The sequence below is a fragment of the Anomalospiza imberbis genome, chromosome Z (genome assembly GCF_031753505.1).
Source record: "Anomalospiza imberbis isolate Cuckoo-Finch-1a 21T00152 chromosome Z, ASM3175350v1, whole genome shotgun sequence".
Classification (NCBI taxonomy): Eukaryota; Metazoa; Chordata; class Aves; order Passeriformes; family Viduidae; genus Anomalospiza; species Anomalospiza imberbis.
Genome location: NC_089721.1, coordinates 70,476,823 through 70,494,599, shown reverse-complemented (window position 1 = coordinate 70,494,599; position 17,777 = coordinate 70,476,823). Strand labels below are relative to the sequence as shown.

General features: G+C 41.0%; 1 protein-coding gene across 3 annotated transcripts in view; it reads right to left on the bottom strand.

The window, feature by feature from the left end:
* Positions 1–910: 910 nt before the first annotated feature.
* The window catches only part of MEGF10 (multiple EGF like domains 10), an 84,311-nt gene continuing 67,444 nt past the window's right edge, over positions 911–17,777 (bottom strand). For all 3 annotated transcript variants that reach the window (XM_068177545.1, XM_068177543.1, XM_068177544.1), the window contains exons 15-25: positions 16,592–16,726; positions 16,128–16,256; positions 13,472–13,600; positions 12,248–12,376; positions 10,257–10,385; positions 9,511–9,747; positions 8,436–8,563; positions 8,158–8,281; positions 6,219–6,263; positions 4,046–4,252; positions 911–3,151 (exon numbers count right to left, since the gene is read on the bottom strand). In XM_068177545.1, the coding sequence (XP_068033646.1) occupies positions 2,988–3,151; positions 4,046–4,252; positions 6,219–6,263; positions 8,158–8,281; positions 8,436–8,563; positions 9,511–9,747; positions 10,257–10,385; positions 12,248–12,376; positions 13,472–13,600; positions 16,128–16,256; positions 16,592–16,726 (1,556 nt within the window). In that variant the 3' untranslated portion in view covers positions 911–2,987. The remainder of the gene's footprint in view (positions 3,152–4,045; positions 4,253–6,218; positions 6,264–8,157; positions 8,282–8,435; positions 8,564–9,510; positions 9,748–10,256; positions 10,386–12,247; positions 12,377–13,471; positions 13,601–16,127; positions 16,257–16,591; positions 16,727–17,777) is intronic.

Here is a 17,777-nt window from a genome sequence, read left to right as displayed (position 1 = left end):
GGAAGTTCTCTGGGTAGATCAAGATAAGGACAGGTTTTATGTGTAACTGTGTGTTGTGATTAAAATCTTGGACACAGCAGAAAGCCATGGGGTTCGTTACGCTTCTAAGTGCCCTGAATTAATGATGCCTACAGCATTTAAAGCCTAAAGTTTATACTCACTACTTTAAATTCAGCTTTTAACTTGGTGCAGCCTTTTTTTTAAATGGTGACACGTTGCTAGGGGAGATCTACCTCCATTTTCGAGGCTATATTTTGTCACTATTGTTATGTGAATATATGGAGGCAAGGCATCCCTTTCCATTCGTGTCTGTGGTGAAGTGAAGCCACTTCTCTGAGTGTTTGCTAAAATTGCTCCATCACCTGACCCATTCACTCTCCTCCACCCTACAGAATGCACCTCCAGAAGTATTTGAGTTGTGTGAAGACCACAGTGGGACCTACAGGGAGAGCTGTCTGGCAGTCACGAGGATTGAACTGGGGATCTCTGAAGCTGAGAGCAGAGTGCACTCCAGGAAATCAGTGTTCTGAGCACCTTACCAGGAATCGTTCTCTGAAGTAAACTCACAAGCCATTTGCTTGCCCTGCATGTACAGCAGATCCAGTTCAGATTTGGGCAGACATTGCTGCTGCTGACTACACAGCAGGAGCTTCACCCACATGCAGGAAGGCAGACCTCAGTCATGTGTATATTTAGAACACACACAGTAAGCAAAATGACAGTAAACTCATCTATTGTCATGAATATTTGACTGAGTATTTCACTTGAGGATATGCGACATGCTGGAAATTTAAAAATCCTCACATTTGTTCAGCTCTTCACTTTTCCTTGTTAAAATAATTGTTTATATGATGAAGATAATTTACCTAGTGGTCTTCAAAAACAGCAACAAGTTTTAGTGAGCCCCCAGTTGTTAAGTGCAGCATTTTCTATTCATGGCTTTAGAGAAGAAAGGTTTTATTTTAAAGTCTGTTTCACACAATACAAAAGAAGTAAATACCAGTAGCTCTACATTTTATGTACATGGATACAAACCAAATCAATACTTCATCTTAGACAGGGATTAAATGGCAAGCAGCCTTAGAAATCTCCTAGCTAATATCTGTACTTTCCAAATCCAAAGGTAATGGAATTATTTATTCCAGGGATGTAACAGAAATGCCCAGGGAACTACAGAATAGCCAGGATCCTTCTCCCCATCAATCAGTGACACACCAGCCCTCAGGACAAGGTGCTACAGAGGCACTGCCATGTCATGTTAAATGCTGGCACCTCACTCTTAGCTTCCTGAAAGTGTCTTTTCACTGAAAGAGAAAGTTGTTGTCTAGTCTACAACAACCATGCTATCTTTAGGTTTACGTGTTTGGGGAAAATTCGGTCACACGGACGGATCCCTTGGTGAATTTAATTTTCACTGAATTGTGCAGCTCATAATAGACTGTTTTGGAAGGACTGAAAGCCTCTTCTGGAAAAAGGGGCTGTTTTGGGAAGATGGTCTCCATCCACATGATCAGCAGAATAAGCTAAACTTTTAAGTAGGAATTTTTTTCTACTTCTGTGTTCTTGCTGTCATTTTCAACAAAAAACACCTTGATTTTCTTTCCCTGAATTAATGAATCAATCTGAACTGTTAGGTATTTTTTAATCACCCCTGACAGACATCACTGTGAATTCTTACTTTGATCCTCTTGCTCTGCCCAGAGGTCCCTTGAACTGGGCAAACGAAAGGCCAGTTGGCAAAAATGCGAAAGAAATGGACGCACACACTAGAATATTTTTTCAGTTACAAGCTAGTTCACTAAAAACACAGACACACAGCGTAAAAATGGAGAGAGGAGTTAATGAAGGTGAGGGGGGGTACATGTGTCACATTATTAGCAATGCAAAAGACCAGCTTAAGCATGTGTTTCCCTACATCAACTATAAAAAAAGAAAAAGTGCCTTTTTAGCAAGTATGCACAGAGTTCGCTTAGTTATTTCGAAGAAAAAAAAGTCAGAACACTTGACTATCTTTATCCTATATTACAGTCATTATTACTACCTTTTTATAAAATGTAAACCCTTCCTTGCAATTAAGATTTACAGAAGTCATCACCTTTGTCCACTCCTTACATGATCAGTCCATGGTGACAAAAATAAACTGATTCAATTTACACATTTTTTAAAGTAATAACTGATATGTTGTGGATTGTTAGTTTGTGTGTGGCAGAAATAGTGGTCAGAACTGCAACGTATGAAGCTGAACTGTAGCAAAATACTTGTTGAAGACAGGTGCTGGGTCTACAGTACCAAGAGATCTTGAAGCATGATGTAAATATTGATGTATGCAATTATTTTATCTCCAGAACTATTCAAGCCAAGTACATCCACCACCTATAATGGACAGCAATGCCTGATGGTGAATTTCCCAAACAACTGCAACACTGTGCTTCCTTATCCCCATCAGATCTTGTTTCTTGTAATAGGTCTTGACTAAAGAATGGAAGGTAAAATTTGGCAAGGCAGTTTTCCTTCTACTAGTGAGAAACTGGTGAATCAGATCACCTGTACAAAGTGGTATTTGGTAAATTGCACTGTCCTGGGAGTATTACTACTCTGGAACATGACAGACATGAAGCCTATATTTGAAGTCACTAAAATGTGATGTTATCAAGACTAATCTGCAAACTACTATTTTTTAAGCCAGTATATTACAGTATAAATGTGTTGCATACCTGTTTCTACAAAATTTACTGCCATGGGAAAAAAAAAAAAGAAAAAAAAAAAAGAAGAGTCAGGATCCCCAGAGTGTGGCATTTGTCCATCTGTCACTTGTATACGCAATACAGACCTCGTGCTGAGATTCTGCTTAAGGTACAGCAAATTCCTGCAGGACAGATCAGGAGCCAAGAGAGATGGTAAACTAGAGAACTAGAGAGGAAGGAGCACGACAGTGCCACTCTGCCCCTCGAGAGTCCCAGGGTTGTAGGCATCAGCTCCTTGCAGGGTCATTTGCTGCTGACCCCCTCTGTGGAGGGCGTGGGGCTCTCTCTGACGGGGAGCAGGTCATAGTGGCATGGAATGTGGCTGTTTTTTGGGAGGTCGTAGGGATCCTGGCCGAGGCGCCCGCCGCCGCTGCCGAATGCACCCTGGACAACGCTCACCGTGGGCTCTGTGAGGAGAGAGAGCATTCACTCAGCTTCAGGGAAAACACTGATACTTCATTTCAGTTTCTGCTTCAGTAGGAAGATTCCTCATCATGCTGAGTCCTGAAATGCAGCTGTAGAAACACAGGTTGGTGTTTTTGCTTCACACTTGCAGCAGGGCCCTGCCATGGGTGTCTTTACTGAGAGAAACAAGACAGCATCTCTTCTTTATGTGTCTTTAGTTTCAGCAAATAAAAAAACCAAACAACAACCTGAATTTGAGGGTTTTAATCAAGACTTTGTAACAGTCCTTAAAAGCAGAATGGGTATGCTGATGAATTTCAGTGATCTGTAATTGCATGCAGAAAAGGAAAATATATCTTGTGACACTGGACACAATTTAATACAGCCCAGAGATGATCAGGATAGCTACCACTCCACAGGACCCCAAAGTTTTCTGTAACTAAAGAAATATGGTAACTAGGTCAGGCCCATATTAGTGGAATACTATGTCTGTGGGTGAAGATGCTATTTTATTCTGATCAAGAGAAGGAAGCAGAACTTCAGCCCTCCCATGCATAACTCCAGCTGCATTCAGTCTGACCTAGAGCTGAACTACATTGCAATCAAATGCTAAAGTTATGCTGTTGGTTAAAGGAAGGCTTTCACACCAGGGCAGTTCAGAGGTACCTGCAGGTGACAGAACAGAGCTGAAGGTACTTCAAACCCTGTTTGTGTGGATTATACCAAAAGAGTAAAAACACTGTTGTTACAGCTTTTGAGCAGAACACAGAGTCTGAACACGTAATTTTGTTTTTCCAGTGGTTTTTGCCTGTTTTGATGAAACTGAATCAAAGATTAAAAAGCCCTGTGCTCTTTGTTCCTAGCCCCCAGCATCCAGAGGTGGATTTTGTACCTACCAACTTCATAGACGTTCTTGCTGGCTGTGGCAGAGCCGGCGATCTCGGCGTAGGGGGAGTCGCGACGTGCTGGGGACTTCATTTCCACGTAGCCACATTCTGAACTCTTCGGCACCAGAGCTGGTGGGTCTTTGATAGTAGCATAGGGGTTCTCAGAGCTGCTCAGTGAGCAATTACTTAAATTGTATTCCGAGTTCTTCACCAGATCTACAAAAAGAAAAACGTGTCACTGTCTCAAGAGTGCTGCGTGCTATGGAGACTGCTACCAAAAAAAAGGTTTTTGTTCTAAAAAGGCACTCAGAATTGAATATTTAAATGGAAATCAGTTGTAACACTTCAAAATTATTTACAGCAATCAATGAAAGCATCTCAGCTGCTATGCTCTTTAATGGACTTCATCTTGCCACCAGCAAATTCTGGTTGCAAAACCCGAGCATTTTCAATTCTGGTTAAAATAATGCCTAGCATTTTATAGAGATAAGCTGTAGAATCAGTTTTTAACAAGCACTTCAGAACACTTTACGCCCCTCCAGGTGTTGAACTCGTGACACTTAGAAGAACTGATCTGAGACTGTTCCCAAGAGCAATGTCTGGGCAAATGGCAGCATGATTTATTTCTAGGGATGGTTTAGGTGGTGCAAAGTTTGAGTATTTGAGTACACAGAAAGTATAACCATCTTTCTTCTAAGTTTCTGTAAGGCACTGGCAAGGAAACATCAGGTGGCCTTAGGATTTAACTGAAGGATGAATAACTGGTTTCAGATATATATTTGGTTGTGCTGGGAAGGAAGCATTTTTGTGGTGTTTGTGTTACTTTGTTCTCTGTGTTGTTTTGTGATAAAACGTGTTATTTAACATGAGACTTCCTTAGCTCATTCCTGACTCCATATCCAAGATGAGACTGACCTTGGTGGACCTGTCAGTGGATGTGCTCATGATTTTGTGACTCATTTGAACTGAGCTTTCTGTAATCATAGAAGTGTAGAATTGTTTAGGTTACAAAAGACCTGTCAGATCATTGAGTCCAACCATTTATGTAACACTGCCAAATCCATCACTTAACCACGTTCCTAAGTGCCAAATCTTCACATCTTTTAAATCCCCCTGGGGACGGCGACTCCACCACTTCCCTGGGCAGCCTGTGCCCGTGCTTGACAACCCTTTCAGGAAGGGATTTCTCCTGATATGCAATGTCTCAATGTTTGTCTTGTTGTGAGGGGCCCAGAGCTGCCCCCAGGGTTTGAGGTGTGGCCTCAGCACAGGGAACAGTCATTTCCCTGCTCCTGCTGCCACCCCACGGCTGGCACAGCCCGGGGACCACTGGTCTCTTGGCCACCTGGGCACCCCTGGGCTCATGTCCACCTGCTGTCCCAGCACCCCCAGGGCCTTTTCCAGCCACTTTTCCCCCAGCCTGGAGCTGCAGGGGTTGTTGTGACTCAAGGGGAGGAAAAACCAGGTGTAATAAATCATTGTGCCCTGTTGTACATAAGGGGACAAACCAGCTGCTTTCTGTCAATGTGTTTAACTCATCATTCATACGGACTTTGCTACACCTTTTCCATTGCTTGGGTATCCAGGCACCCTTGGCATGCCCTGATCAGGTACCACAAACACTTAACACACAGCAGGGTGGTACAATGTTAAGTCTTGTGAGGAAACTGGATAATTCAGAGGATCATAATACCAAATCACTACCCTCAATTTTGGAAGCTTTTCATTCCTGTCTGTGTCTCTGTATTTTGATATCCTTTCCAAGGGCCTGTAGTGGATGTGGTGAAGGTTTGTGGTCATGCAGACCATGCCAGCTGATGTTGGAATTGCCTTTTAAAGCCTTTCAGCAGAGGCAGCATGTGTTCTGCAGTCTAGAATTGAGGTGTGTTGTGACTCAAGATGACAAAAAAACGTTTGATCTATGTGACACACAGGTGACTTAAAATGGTTTGGTTTGTGGTTTTGTTGGTTTAAAAATAAAATCCAACAACTTCCCTTCAAAAAAGATAAAAACCCCACACCAGCAAACAAACGAATCATCCATTGATTCAGTGTCTAGGAAAAATTTAGTTCCAGAATGGTTTTTTTTTATATTCTCTTCACCTAGAAACCAAAGGTAATTTGGAAGATTAAAAGACATGTCTATGTAGTTTCATCTAAACACATCAGAAAATAACCTCACCTTTCAGGGACTTCCCCACATATCCCCTATCAAGTCCAAAAGCACCTGAGGAGAAAATGATACAAAAAAAAATAGAGTAGTTCTAAAATCAAAGAAAACAAAAGTCATTAGACAACAGCTTCTAAATGTTTAAGAATTGCCTTGGGACTAATTTCTGCCCTAGCTGAATAATTCTCTCATAAGGACTTTGGAACTGCCCAGGATGGGGGTACAGAAGCACTTGGACTATTTGCTTGCATATTTTCCAACAGGAACAGGGAAGGTGGGTCCTAAGGGACCATAAAATTAGCAAGTTTGACCTCACATAACACCAGTTACTCACTCTCGAGCAATCCTAGTAAGTGCTGTTGGACTAAAGCTTTGTTGGTTGTGTTTTTTTTTTTTTTTTTTTTTTTTTTTTTTTTTTTTTTTTTGTTTTTGTTTTGGTTTTTTTTTTTTTGTCTGGATAAACCCTGCCTACCAGAAAAGCATCCCACCTTGACCTGAAAATCTCAGGGTGTGCAGAGCTTGCTCCAATTCTCAATGCTCTGCTTCCAAATTTAATCACTCCCAAATCAGTGTCACTCTGTTCCAGCCCCAGTGGCCTGAACGCCTTGCACCTGAATCTACAACTCTGCAATTACCTGTTACTCACTGATTTCTCTCAATAAAAGTAAACAGCAGAGCACAACAGCTGTCTTCAGAGACCTGACACTCTCCTGGCTACTGATCTGTTCAAATAGCTTTCATTGATATTGTGGACAGCTGGTTTTTTAATTAGGCTGTATTGTGGTATTATGCTAGAAGCATTATAAAAGCCTAAAATGATTTTATCTGTGTACCATGTAAACAAAATGAGTAGTTCTCAAGAGGGAAGCGGTATTATTTTAAGGAGACCTAAACATAATTAATTTTATTCCTACCCCATCTTTATTTATTAGATCTCATGTCACCTCTGTTGTTTTCACAAGTTTAATGCTCAGGTCACCAGCCTCGAGTTACCCAAGTAATCCTATTTTATTTTCTAGCAAACAGACACAATATCAGCATTCATCCAGTCCTCTGGAACCTCCCTGCTGCTCAAGATCTCATGCCTTGGGTTAACCATAGCAAGTGTCTCTCAGAAGCATTTAGTGCAAATTCAAATGCTCTAAGAAAATATAAAGCTGAATGTTGAGCATTATGACTGAAATACTTTCCTGAAAAAAAAAAAAAAACAAACCTCACCAAAAAAACAAATCTCAAACCAAACACAACAGATCTGAGACCTGAGTTGTGGTTTGACCAAGGCTGGGGAAGAGCAGGAAAAAAAACCAAAACAAACCAGTGCTGCATACTGTTGTTCTGAATCCCAAGGTCTGATATATGTAAGTACCAGAAATTAAGGTAATTAAATTTTCTGAATTATACTGCCACTGAAAGTCCTTTTTAAGGGCCTCACTGGTCAGGGCAATCCAGCCTTTTTGGAATGCATGGGAGTGGAAAATGGAGAAAAAACAGCATAAAGCAGGATACAGCAACTCTCCCCATTTCTTGGGAATTTCTCTTCTTAAACACAGTGCTTTTTTAGCAAACAGGAGGCTCAGCTGGGAAGATCTACTGTTTACATCTGAAGTGGCTCAGATAATGAAAAAATGCTTTTTAAACCACTGGTTGCATTTAGTGGTGATTTAAAAAAAATAAAAATATATGCAACCTTTCATTTATTAAATAAGAACTTGTAATTTTGCCCAAGCAGACCCTTACTGTAAAAAACCCACTGTTCTACGAAACTAATCATTAAGCAAATCTTTTAATAAAAATGAGATACTTTACACATCTTGTCTGCACAGGGCACCAAAAACTGTTCCACCATTCCTCACAAGGGGTCACTTCATCTCTTCCTGCGTTAAGGAATATATCCCATGTACAGTGAATAACATTCCCATTCTCCTCCCTTCTTTTTTTTTTTTTTTTTTACCAAGCTCATTGAGGTAGCCGCCGTGTTTCCAGTCTGCTGGCAGTGTTCCTGTGTAGTCCATGACAGCACTTCGTTTTCCAGGCTCCATATTTTTCAGGTTCACAAACAGCTGGCTGGTTTTTGCCTGTTTCAAAGAAAGTGAGGTAATAAAACTGAAGTTGCAAGGGAGATGCTGAACTTCCAGGTGGCAATCAGGAAGAGCAAAAATAAGCCCAATAGGAGAGATTAGGGAACAATGTGAAATAAACTGAAGACTGTCAGAAGTTTTCCTGCTTTACCTTTGCCAAGGTCAGTCTCTCCATGTTGGTGACGTGAGGAGGGCTGGAACACTGAGTCAGAGTATGGTAACTGGGGTTAGAGAAATAGTGGCTGTTGACATTTCCACCATTGGTATGAGGGATGGTTTCTGAAAAGAAAAAGGAAAATGAACAACGGAAAGCAGCACAGAATTTCCTTCTTAAGATACGTTTTTGAGAGTGCTGCACTGATTTCTGAATCTGACCTAGAGTTTCCTAGGAAAAACCCCAACAAACGCAAAACTAAGTATCTTTTATTCATTCCGAGAAATGAGGGATACAGGGCAGTAAGTGACAAGTCATGTCCTTGCTTTTAGCAAGGAGCATTCATAAGTGTAACCTGGTAACTTCACTGCTCTCTCTGCTGTGGTCCCTTGCTGTGTTTTTCCTTTCTAGTCATCATTGTGGTCACTTGTACCATCAAGTCTGCACCAGCATTTTCTGGTGCTTCAAAAACACCAGGACCTTTGCTGATTTGCTTTTTCTTAACTGACAAGTCCTTCTGCTCCCTTCTTCAGCTGCTGCTTTCTGTAACAGTGGTGTTCAGAAGGCACAATTGCCTCAAGTTTCATGTACCCATTGAATCCCAGCTCACAGGCACTTTAACAGGTCAAAAACTCCTGTTTGTTTCATTGCTCCTTCCCTTAGTCAGTTTCAAACCTTTTGCTGTCTGTTTCTCTGCAGAATCTTGCCACAGATAGAATGAAATCCTGATTTTCTACACTCTTCCTCTATTCAGCTATTCCTCTATTCTGTTGGCATTGAATTTAAAGTCCCTTGTAGAAACCAGATTTTGCCATACTCCAACTGTATATAAAAGCAGGCACAGACGACAGAAATGTCCATGTTTAATGCAGAAAAAAGTTTGAGGGTGCAAAATGTTGCACAGGAAAGCGAGATCCGTGGTCACTTTTATTTAGAATTAAGACATTTTGCCAGGGTGTGCCAACTTCATGGTGTTAAAAAGCAGAAATGTGAGTTCAAGCCCTGTTAGGGGCAGATCTGAGCACAAAGGCAAGAGATGGAGGGCAAAAAACGTGTTCTAAACATGACATACCTGAAATGGTGTAATCTGCATTGATGACCCTCATAGCAGGGGTGTAGGTCACGGTGGGCATGTGTGTCTCTTTCCCTTTCTGCTTCTGCCTGTAAATGATGAACAGCACCAGCAGGAAGAGCACAACCAGGACAAGAATGATGATGCCAGCTATGGCTCCTATCTGGTAGGAGTCAGTAGGGAGGGCAGTGCTGGTACGGCTCAGGCTGTTCAGGTTTCCCACTATAATTACACCAGCTGGAATAGAAGAAGAAACGAAAATAAGTGGCATAAACTCAGAGGGGTCATGTGCCAGGAGCAGGAGACAAAATTTCACTTCTAAATCTAACTGTAGTAAGGCCAGAATAGAACTCTGCCAGGAACCACTCCTAAATTTAAGGAAAAACACTTAGAATCTTCACAGAAAGGAAAAACATTAATAATCTTCACAGAAAAGAGATGCTTTCGTGAATTTGAAAAAGTAAGAACATTCTTTGGGCAAAGAATGGGGCAGGTAAAGCCCATGCTCCATCAGCACCTTTGCCCTATAATTTCATGCAAATCTACACTCCAGTTACTTTGCTCCAGTTAATTATCACTGAGGCATCTAATTTAAAGCCTCCAGAACTTATAAGAATTAACAGAATGGGCTACTCAAATATACCTGTCAGATTTATTTAATGAATGACACAGAGATGGTGTTTAATAGGTGAAGCCAGTTTCTGTGTGAAAAGCTGACATTAAATTTGATTGTGTCTGGGCTTTACCTTGATCACACCTGGCCCCTTTCCAGCCTGGGCTGCAGTAGCAGGTCCCCGTGATGTGGTCACAGGTGGAGTTGTTCAGGCAGTCACAGATCTGGCGGCACCCATACCCGTATGTGCCCTGGGGACACTCTGCACAGGACAAAAGCAAGCAAAATCTCATTAAAGGCTTTGGGGTTAACAGGTCTGCAGCACCACAGGAGTCCAACCCCACGTGTTCCTGTCCGTGGGCAGCAGGTGGCAATGTGTCATCAGCACCAGATCTCTCCTGGAAATGCTCCTAAGAGGAGCCCTCGGTGTGCAGGAGAGAGAGAAATTGTGTTCAGATATGTATTCATCCTTCACCTGCAATGCCACAGAGGCAGTGCAGCAAGGAATCAAGGGGGCAAAATCCCCAAAAAAAATCAAAAAGGCAAAAAAGAAAAAAAAGGGTAGAAGGCAGCAAAGAAATGGGCAAGGTGTGAATAAAGAGCCAGAAGGCTCAGATCCCAAAGCCTGAAAAGCCTCGTTATTGTACAGGTGGGGCCGGACACCTGGGTGGTGTCCTGTGGTGTGACACGTGTGCTGGTGTAAAACAGCAAAAGGCACCACACATTTACAGAGAAAGACAACTGCTGCCTATAGCATGCTGTGATAATGTGTACAATGAGAAATTCCTGACAGGAGAAAAATGCTAAATTATGGAGAATAAGGTAACTGGGGAAGTTGTACTTAATTATTTGAATTACTTGAATACTTATTTACTGATCAAAGTATTTCCTACCTCATGTAAGTATCCTGGTAGAGAATTACCCTACACTGATAAAAATTTATTTTATACTGCCACCTCTTAGTCCTGTGGCCTGGCACATTATAGTAGTTCTGATGGTTTTAGCGAGTATTTCTTCAATTTTCTGATGGTTTTAGCAAGTATTTCTTCACTTTTTCTGAATTTTCTCAAGAGTTCTGCAACTAAATTTACTTCCTTTTGTCTTTTTAAAAGAATCTAACTCATCTTTCATGAATTCTTAATTTGGAATAATTTAAAAAATAAAGTAACACAATGGGTGCCAGAGAATGGTCTTGCAGTCTTGAGAAATCCCAGCTCAAGTGAAAAACTTTATGTTTATGTACCTCCTCCTTCTCTTGATTACAGTCATGTAACAAGATTATAAATACTGAGATAAATGGTTGGGCAAAATCCATCATTTCATAATATATTTCTGCATTTCAAGATCTGAATTAGAATGAATATCGAAACATGTAGCTTAACGTTTCTAAATCATTGTAAGCAACTTGTAGGATAAAACACAAAATCTGTAACAGAGTTAGATTTGCCAAATTACTCAAAGTGATGTTGTGACATCAAGAGACTATCTTAAAAAAAACTGTCTTTTCCTGAACATTTGTGATGTTTTGAGGAGAAACACAGACGTCATCCGAACGCACAAATTTGGGAGCAGAGCCCCGTAAAGTCAGCAAAGGTTGGTCAGTCCTGTGCTCATGAGCCTGATTATTGTTTCAGTGTTGTACAACATTACACCACCAGTGATGTCAGTGGTGTTATCCCTGGTCTTCCTGAGGAGAGAACCACACGTGTGAAAACATGAAAACAAAATGCTGCCTACGATGATTTTACAAACCAGCGGCGCTGTAAAGCCACACTGCGAAGATTAACTTCTTCCACCAGCACTGATGCATTAGTTCTTATCTCCAGTTTTCCAGCTATGAGCTGTCACTGTGGTTTATACTAATGGATACATCTTGCTGCTTTCACAGGATGCTAATGACAATTCCTTGGATTCATTTTGTTGCTTTTAGATGACGGAGTAATTGGGTGTTCCTTTAGCGTTACTCCCAAAGCGACTAAAACGCAGTGCAAAGAAACGGAAACCACAATTGTGACAACTTAATTCTGTAGGGTTTTAAACTGTTTGGAAAAGCCTCTGTGCCCATCAGAACTGGCCCTGGAGGCCAGAGGCTGTGTCCCAGGACAGAGGGAGGGGTGTGCTCACTGTGCTCGCAGTGCCGCCCCATGAAGCCCGTCCGGCACGTGCACTGCCCGCTGATGTGGTCGCAGTCGGCTCCGTTCTGGCACTGGCAGATCAAGGCACAATCCTTCCCAAAAAACCCCAGGGGACACCCTGCAACACAAGCAGAGGGAGGGGAAAGACGGGTGAAACAGCTGCTCTGGGAGCGGAAGACAAGCATTCTGGTTCAGCGTGTTGCTGAGGGCTTGCTCCTGCAGCTCCTGAAACAAGAGTTCTGTCAGTACGAGGGACCAAGACCTGCCTCGTGTGGAGTGATTCAAAACACACATAAGGCAAAAATGAGGTTGGGAAACAGTGCTGGCAGCAGAGCAGAGGTTCTGAAAAGACAGCAGCAACAGCTTCTTGAAGAAATGGGCTTCCAAAGAAATTGGAGGGAGAAGGAAGAGGGTACTTTGGGAGTCTGCCCATCAGTCAGTGACCTTCTGGACATATTTCCTTTGTGGTTTGTATTGAAGCATTAAAAAAGCCAAAACAACAACATGATCTACCTGAGCTACTCACAAAGAAGCCATTTCAGTATGAAGAAGACACACCACTGCAAAGAGATCATTATTCACCAGCAGGAAGAAAAAAAAACCCTGATAGCTGACAGCTGAACCAGCATAGTGAATGTCTCCCAGAACTGCATCCATATGGTCCTGTAATGTATCTGTTATTTCCTGCCACTATGACATTACTCATTTGAAACAGCAAAATTCTGATTTCATGAAAAACAGATATTTGAAAACTGAATGCAAAACACAGTCAGCAGTCCTCTTTTTCTTTAGGTCAAATACAGGGGTTGTGGCCAGGATCACAGTCAGTGAGGCAACCTGAACTGAAGGTAAACCAAACTGAAAGTGTAATATGAAAAATATAAGTCAGTTTTACCCATATTTATTTTTAACAAATGTCCATTTCTCAAACTTCATATCAACCCAAAGCCTGCACGTAATGAATGCCACATACCTACACCCAGTCATTGCACTGTCATTTTACTTTAACAAAAAGCTCTTGTGGGGGGGGGGAGAGAAAAATCTGTATTAATGTATTATTAAATGAAGAAAATTCCAGAAGAAATTATGGTGTTACAGTCTAGTGAAATAATCTTTCAGGGTTCTAAATAAAAACAGCTTCTGTATCAGTACTTGAATTCTGATAATTCTGTCACTGATGTTCAAACTAAGAATGAGCACAAAATCCACTTACTCTGTGTGCAGTAAAGGCCAGTCCAGCCTGGGGTGCACTTGCACTCCCCATCGTAGGCACTGCAGAAAGCTCCATTGTGGCAGTTGCACGTGTGGATGCAGTTTGGTCCCCAGTGGGAAGGTGGGCAAGCTGCAACAACCCAGAGCAATTAATTAACCTCAAATGACAAAGGTTCCTTGATGCACATGAATAGAGCTGCTTCCATTCACACATGAGCACTGCTTTGTTTGGTGTTTGCTGTATCTCTCCCGAGTTCAAGGTTTGGGCTGCTCTGTTCTGAGCAAACAGCCATAGATTTGTTCATTTATTTCAGCTAAGGCATCATTTTACTCCACGTAAAAAGTGCTGAAAAATACTAAATGTGTGAAAAATGCATACTTGATACTCAGTAAATAGGACATTCATAGCAGCTTTCTCACAGAGAAAGCCACTAGGTTTCCTTTCTTTACTTAATTTTTACTCTGCAAACAGTCAAAGTGATACAGCTTTTAAACTTCAAAAAGTGAAGGAAAACAGAGAAGGTGGAAACTCCTATATAGCCTAGAGCTTTAGAGCCAATGCTGAGCCTGCTGCTTGTGCTTCCACTGTTAAATTTCATGTATTTGCCTAAATGTGGTGAAGATAATCAGGTCTGTGCCTTAATCTGGTTAACTCAGTTGCTTCTGTGGGTCCAATAATCAATATAATATTTCTAAACACCAAGTAATTATCCACAGAATGGAGACTATTTTGTGCACAATCATGTCAACTCATTATGAGACAGAATTTACTGGCTGCTTTGGAAATGTCATGATAGATGAATCTGATGCTATGTGCTGCCACTAGAACTGCAAAGTGGTTCCAAAATACTAATTACTATTCAGAGGCAGCAAAAGATAATTTTCTTCATGGTAGCATATCACTAAGTGAAGAGGGTACTCTAAGAATAGACCCTTTCTGTTGAGTAGGATTCTCATCTTGAGGAGTTTTTTCCTTTAGTAAAGAAAGCAGTACTTTAAGGAGTAGTTAGTATTTTAAAAATAAATAGTAAAATAAATAATTCTCTAGTACTTTGAAAATAGTTTTATGGAAGTACAGTGCCAGTATTTCATATGAGAGAAGCAAGAAGTCAGACACTGAAGCCTTGGTTTTATTCCCGTGTAAATTTAAAAGGGTAACTCCTTATTGTTTTGTCCTGATCTGGTTGCCTGAGACCAATAAAACTTGTGAATCCTTTAAACATTTGCATAATGATTCATGTATAAGTGGGCTGTACTTTTCCAAAGTATCACCTTTTTCCCCACATTTCAGTTCATTAAAAATTATATTATGATGAATTGAAAAAAAAACACTAAGTTTTTTTATTACTTTCACTTCAGTTGTACCTTGCAATTATTTTTTGTAGTTGTTTTATGTTTGAAATTAGTGGGCAGCTAAGAAGGAATGTAAATCACATACAGGCAAAAGGTTAGAAGTTTAAAAAAGGTCGCTGGTTCTGAAAGAAATTAATGGAATCATTATTTTCCATGTGAACGAAAGGCCTTTATACAAAGCAAATAAACTTCCTCTGTTATGGTCTGTGAGCACAGCCTCAATAAACACTTCCATTCATATTGCTGGCACCATTTTCTTGATATTGATGCAATAAGTCCCTCCTCCTCCTAAATACCCCTATTCTGCTACTCTCCCAACTACCTACTTATTTTACCATAAAAACAGGGAACTTTGTAGCCACTGGTTTCCACAGCAATGGGCCCAAGATTTATTTTGGTATCATACTGGGCTGTGCATGCTAATCACTTCACAGAATTTAGCCAGGAAAGTTGTTTTTCAGGTTCTTTACCCAAACTGACCAGATGTTACTCTGCACTTGTGCAGAGCCTGTTCACCTGGGCCAGTGAAACCGTAAATTATATAAACCAATGAGCCATGTTATTTAAAAATGCACTTCCCTGGAAATCCAGCACAATGTCTGACATTTCAGGGTATGGTGCAGCTTCTTTTAGTCACAAAAGTGGGCTGACTGAAATTTTGGCATGTGTGTGTTTCAGACTGTTTGGATTTTAGCACCTTATGGGATTGGATATGCTTCTTGTGAGAGTTTTCCTTAACGCAATTCTTTCCTCTAATTAGTAAATCTCATAGACTCATCCAGGCATATGAGGAGTGACTATTTAATAAAGTAACTTTACAAAAAAAACAGTAAAATTAGGACCTTCCCTTCTCCTTTTCATGGTGGTAATGAAGAGTCCAATGAGTTGAGCACAGGAAGACAATACTCATTGAGTGAGGTAGAATGACACCAAAAATGTCTATCTGTGAAAACACTTATAAAAGGAAGAAAGAGGAAAATCCATCACAGAGTTACAAGCATCTAAAAAAAAAAAGGCATAGTGAAAAATTTCTTAACAAAATGTTCAAATGCTTAGTGAGAATAAGGATGGTTGTGCAGCCAGAGCACTAACCTATGTCTGAGAAAACTTTCAGCTTTGTTCTTGGCCTGACCAGAGAAGCTTAGGATCTCTCCATGATTTACCATGAAGTTCTAATTTATAACTTAAGACAGAGTTTCTTAAAAAAAAAAAAAAAACAAAACAAAAAAAACAAAAGTATTTTAAATAGCTCCACCCTGATTATTTGTTCTAAAAATGAAGGTGAAAGAAACCCTAGTACTTACGCTGAGAGCAGTCACTACCAATCCATCCAGGGTAGCACTGACAGGATCTATCAATAGGATTACATGTCCCATTATTGGTGCAGGTGCATATTCCAGCGCAGTTCTTCCCAAATCTGCCACTAGGACATACTGAGGAGGCATTGTTAGAATTAGAACTCCTTAGTGATCAGAACAGGATTTCATTTTCTTAATTTCAGGAGAAAACTATTGATATTTGGATTGAGAGAGGTATTGCTTAGTATAAGGGTGAAGTGAGGTATTATAAATGACAGTGAGCACAATATCCATATTCACTATACAAATAATGCAGTTAAGAGTACAGAGGGCTTCACACTGAAGGCTGAGACAACCTAAGATCTCTGATTTATAAACTGAACATTCCACAACAGACAGTATCTTTGCTTTCACAGCTCCCAGGTGATGGAATGGAAATCATCCCATGGAGTCTTTATGGCCAGCTGTACCTTCGTTGCAGAGGGCTCCTGTGAATCCAGGCAGGCAGTCACACAGGCCAGTGATGTGGTGGCAGGGGCCACTGCTGTGCACGCACTGGGGGCAGGTCTGGCTGCAGCGGTGGCCGTAGAACCCCGGCGAGCAGACTGGAACCAGAGAGGACAAATTGTCACTGCTGCTGTCCTGCCATCAGCCACCCTTGCAGGTCACCTGCTCCTGGCTTGGAACTGGCTCTGCTTTCCAGCCCCAGTGTGGTCGTTGTTATTTGTGCAGCTCAGTGATTTACACTCCCAAAACAAGATCTGCTCCCTGTCCTCAAGGATTTGGTGTATTCTGGTTCATCATGACTTTGTTGGCATTCCATTACGTGTCAAGCCACCCTGAACTAGGATAATGTTTGGAATGCATACATACTCTTATCTGGCTAAATAAGGACATCATTTGAAGCACATCTGAAGTAACAGAGAAAATAGTTTTATCTCTAGATGAGTAAGGTCATCTTAGACCTTGATTCCTGATGTGTTTTCTAACTTGGAATTCAAATAGCTACAACTTCACTGGATAAAAAGCACAGATGTTTTCCAATCAACCTTTCTTTTACATGGTACAGAGTCACTCTAACTTTCAGAGAACCTGAGACCAAAAATGTAGAGTTGTACAGTTAATTGTGATGCTAAAAGCTTGGGTTTCTCAAGAAGAAAAAGAAAAAAAAGGAGAGGAAAAAAAGGCTGCTTCTCCTTCTTTGTTGATCTAATTCCTTTTGGCATTTATTTCCTGATAAATTAGAATATTAGGTAAGAGATCAAGAGAAATACCTGAACAGCTGCAATTAGCCCTGACAAAACTTAACCTTGGACTCTTTTCAATACTTCAATTTCATTCAAGATTCAGTCTTTTAATTACACACTTGATAAAGTTATATGGCCAGGATCTCTCCAGAGAGATTAACTTCTCCAAGTGAAACAGTGCCAAAAGGTCTTCCTGTTTACTGAAAAGGCAGCTTCTGACCAGGATCCAAATTATTCCTATGACCTTTGTCTGCCCAGCCTACAGACCGTGCCTCAGAGGGGCTCTGGACTGGAAGCCTCTTTTCCAGGTTATAGGCACAGTTCCAAAACACCAGGGAACATTTCAACATGGCAGTGTTAAACTTTGGATGCACTGATTGACTGCAGGGCCCTTAGAGATTAGATAGTG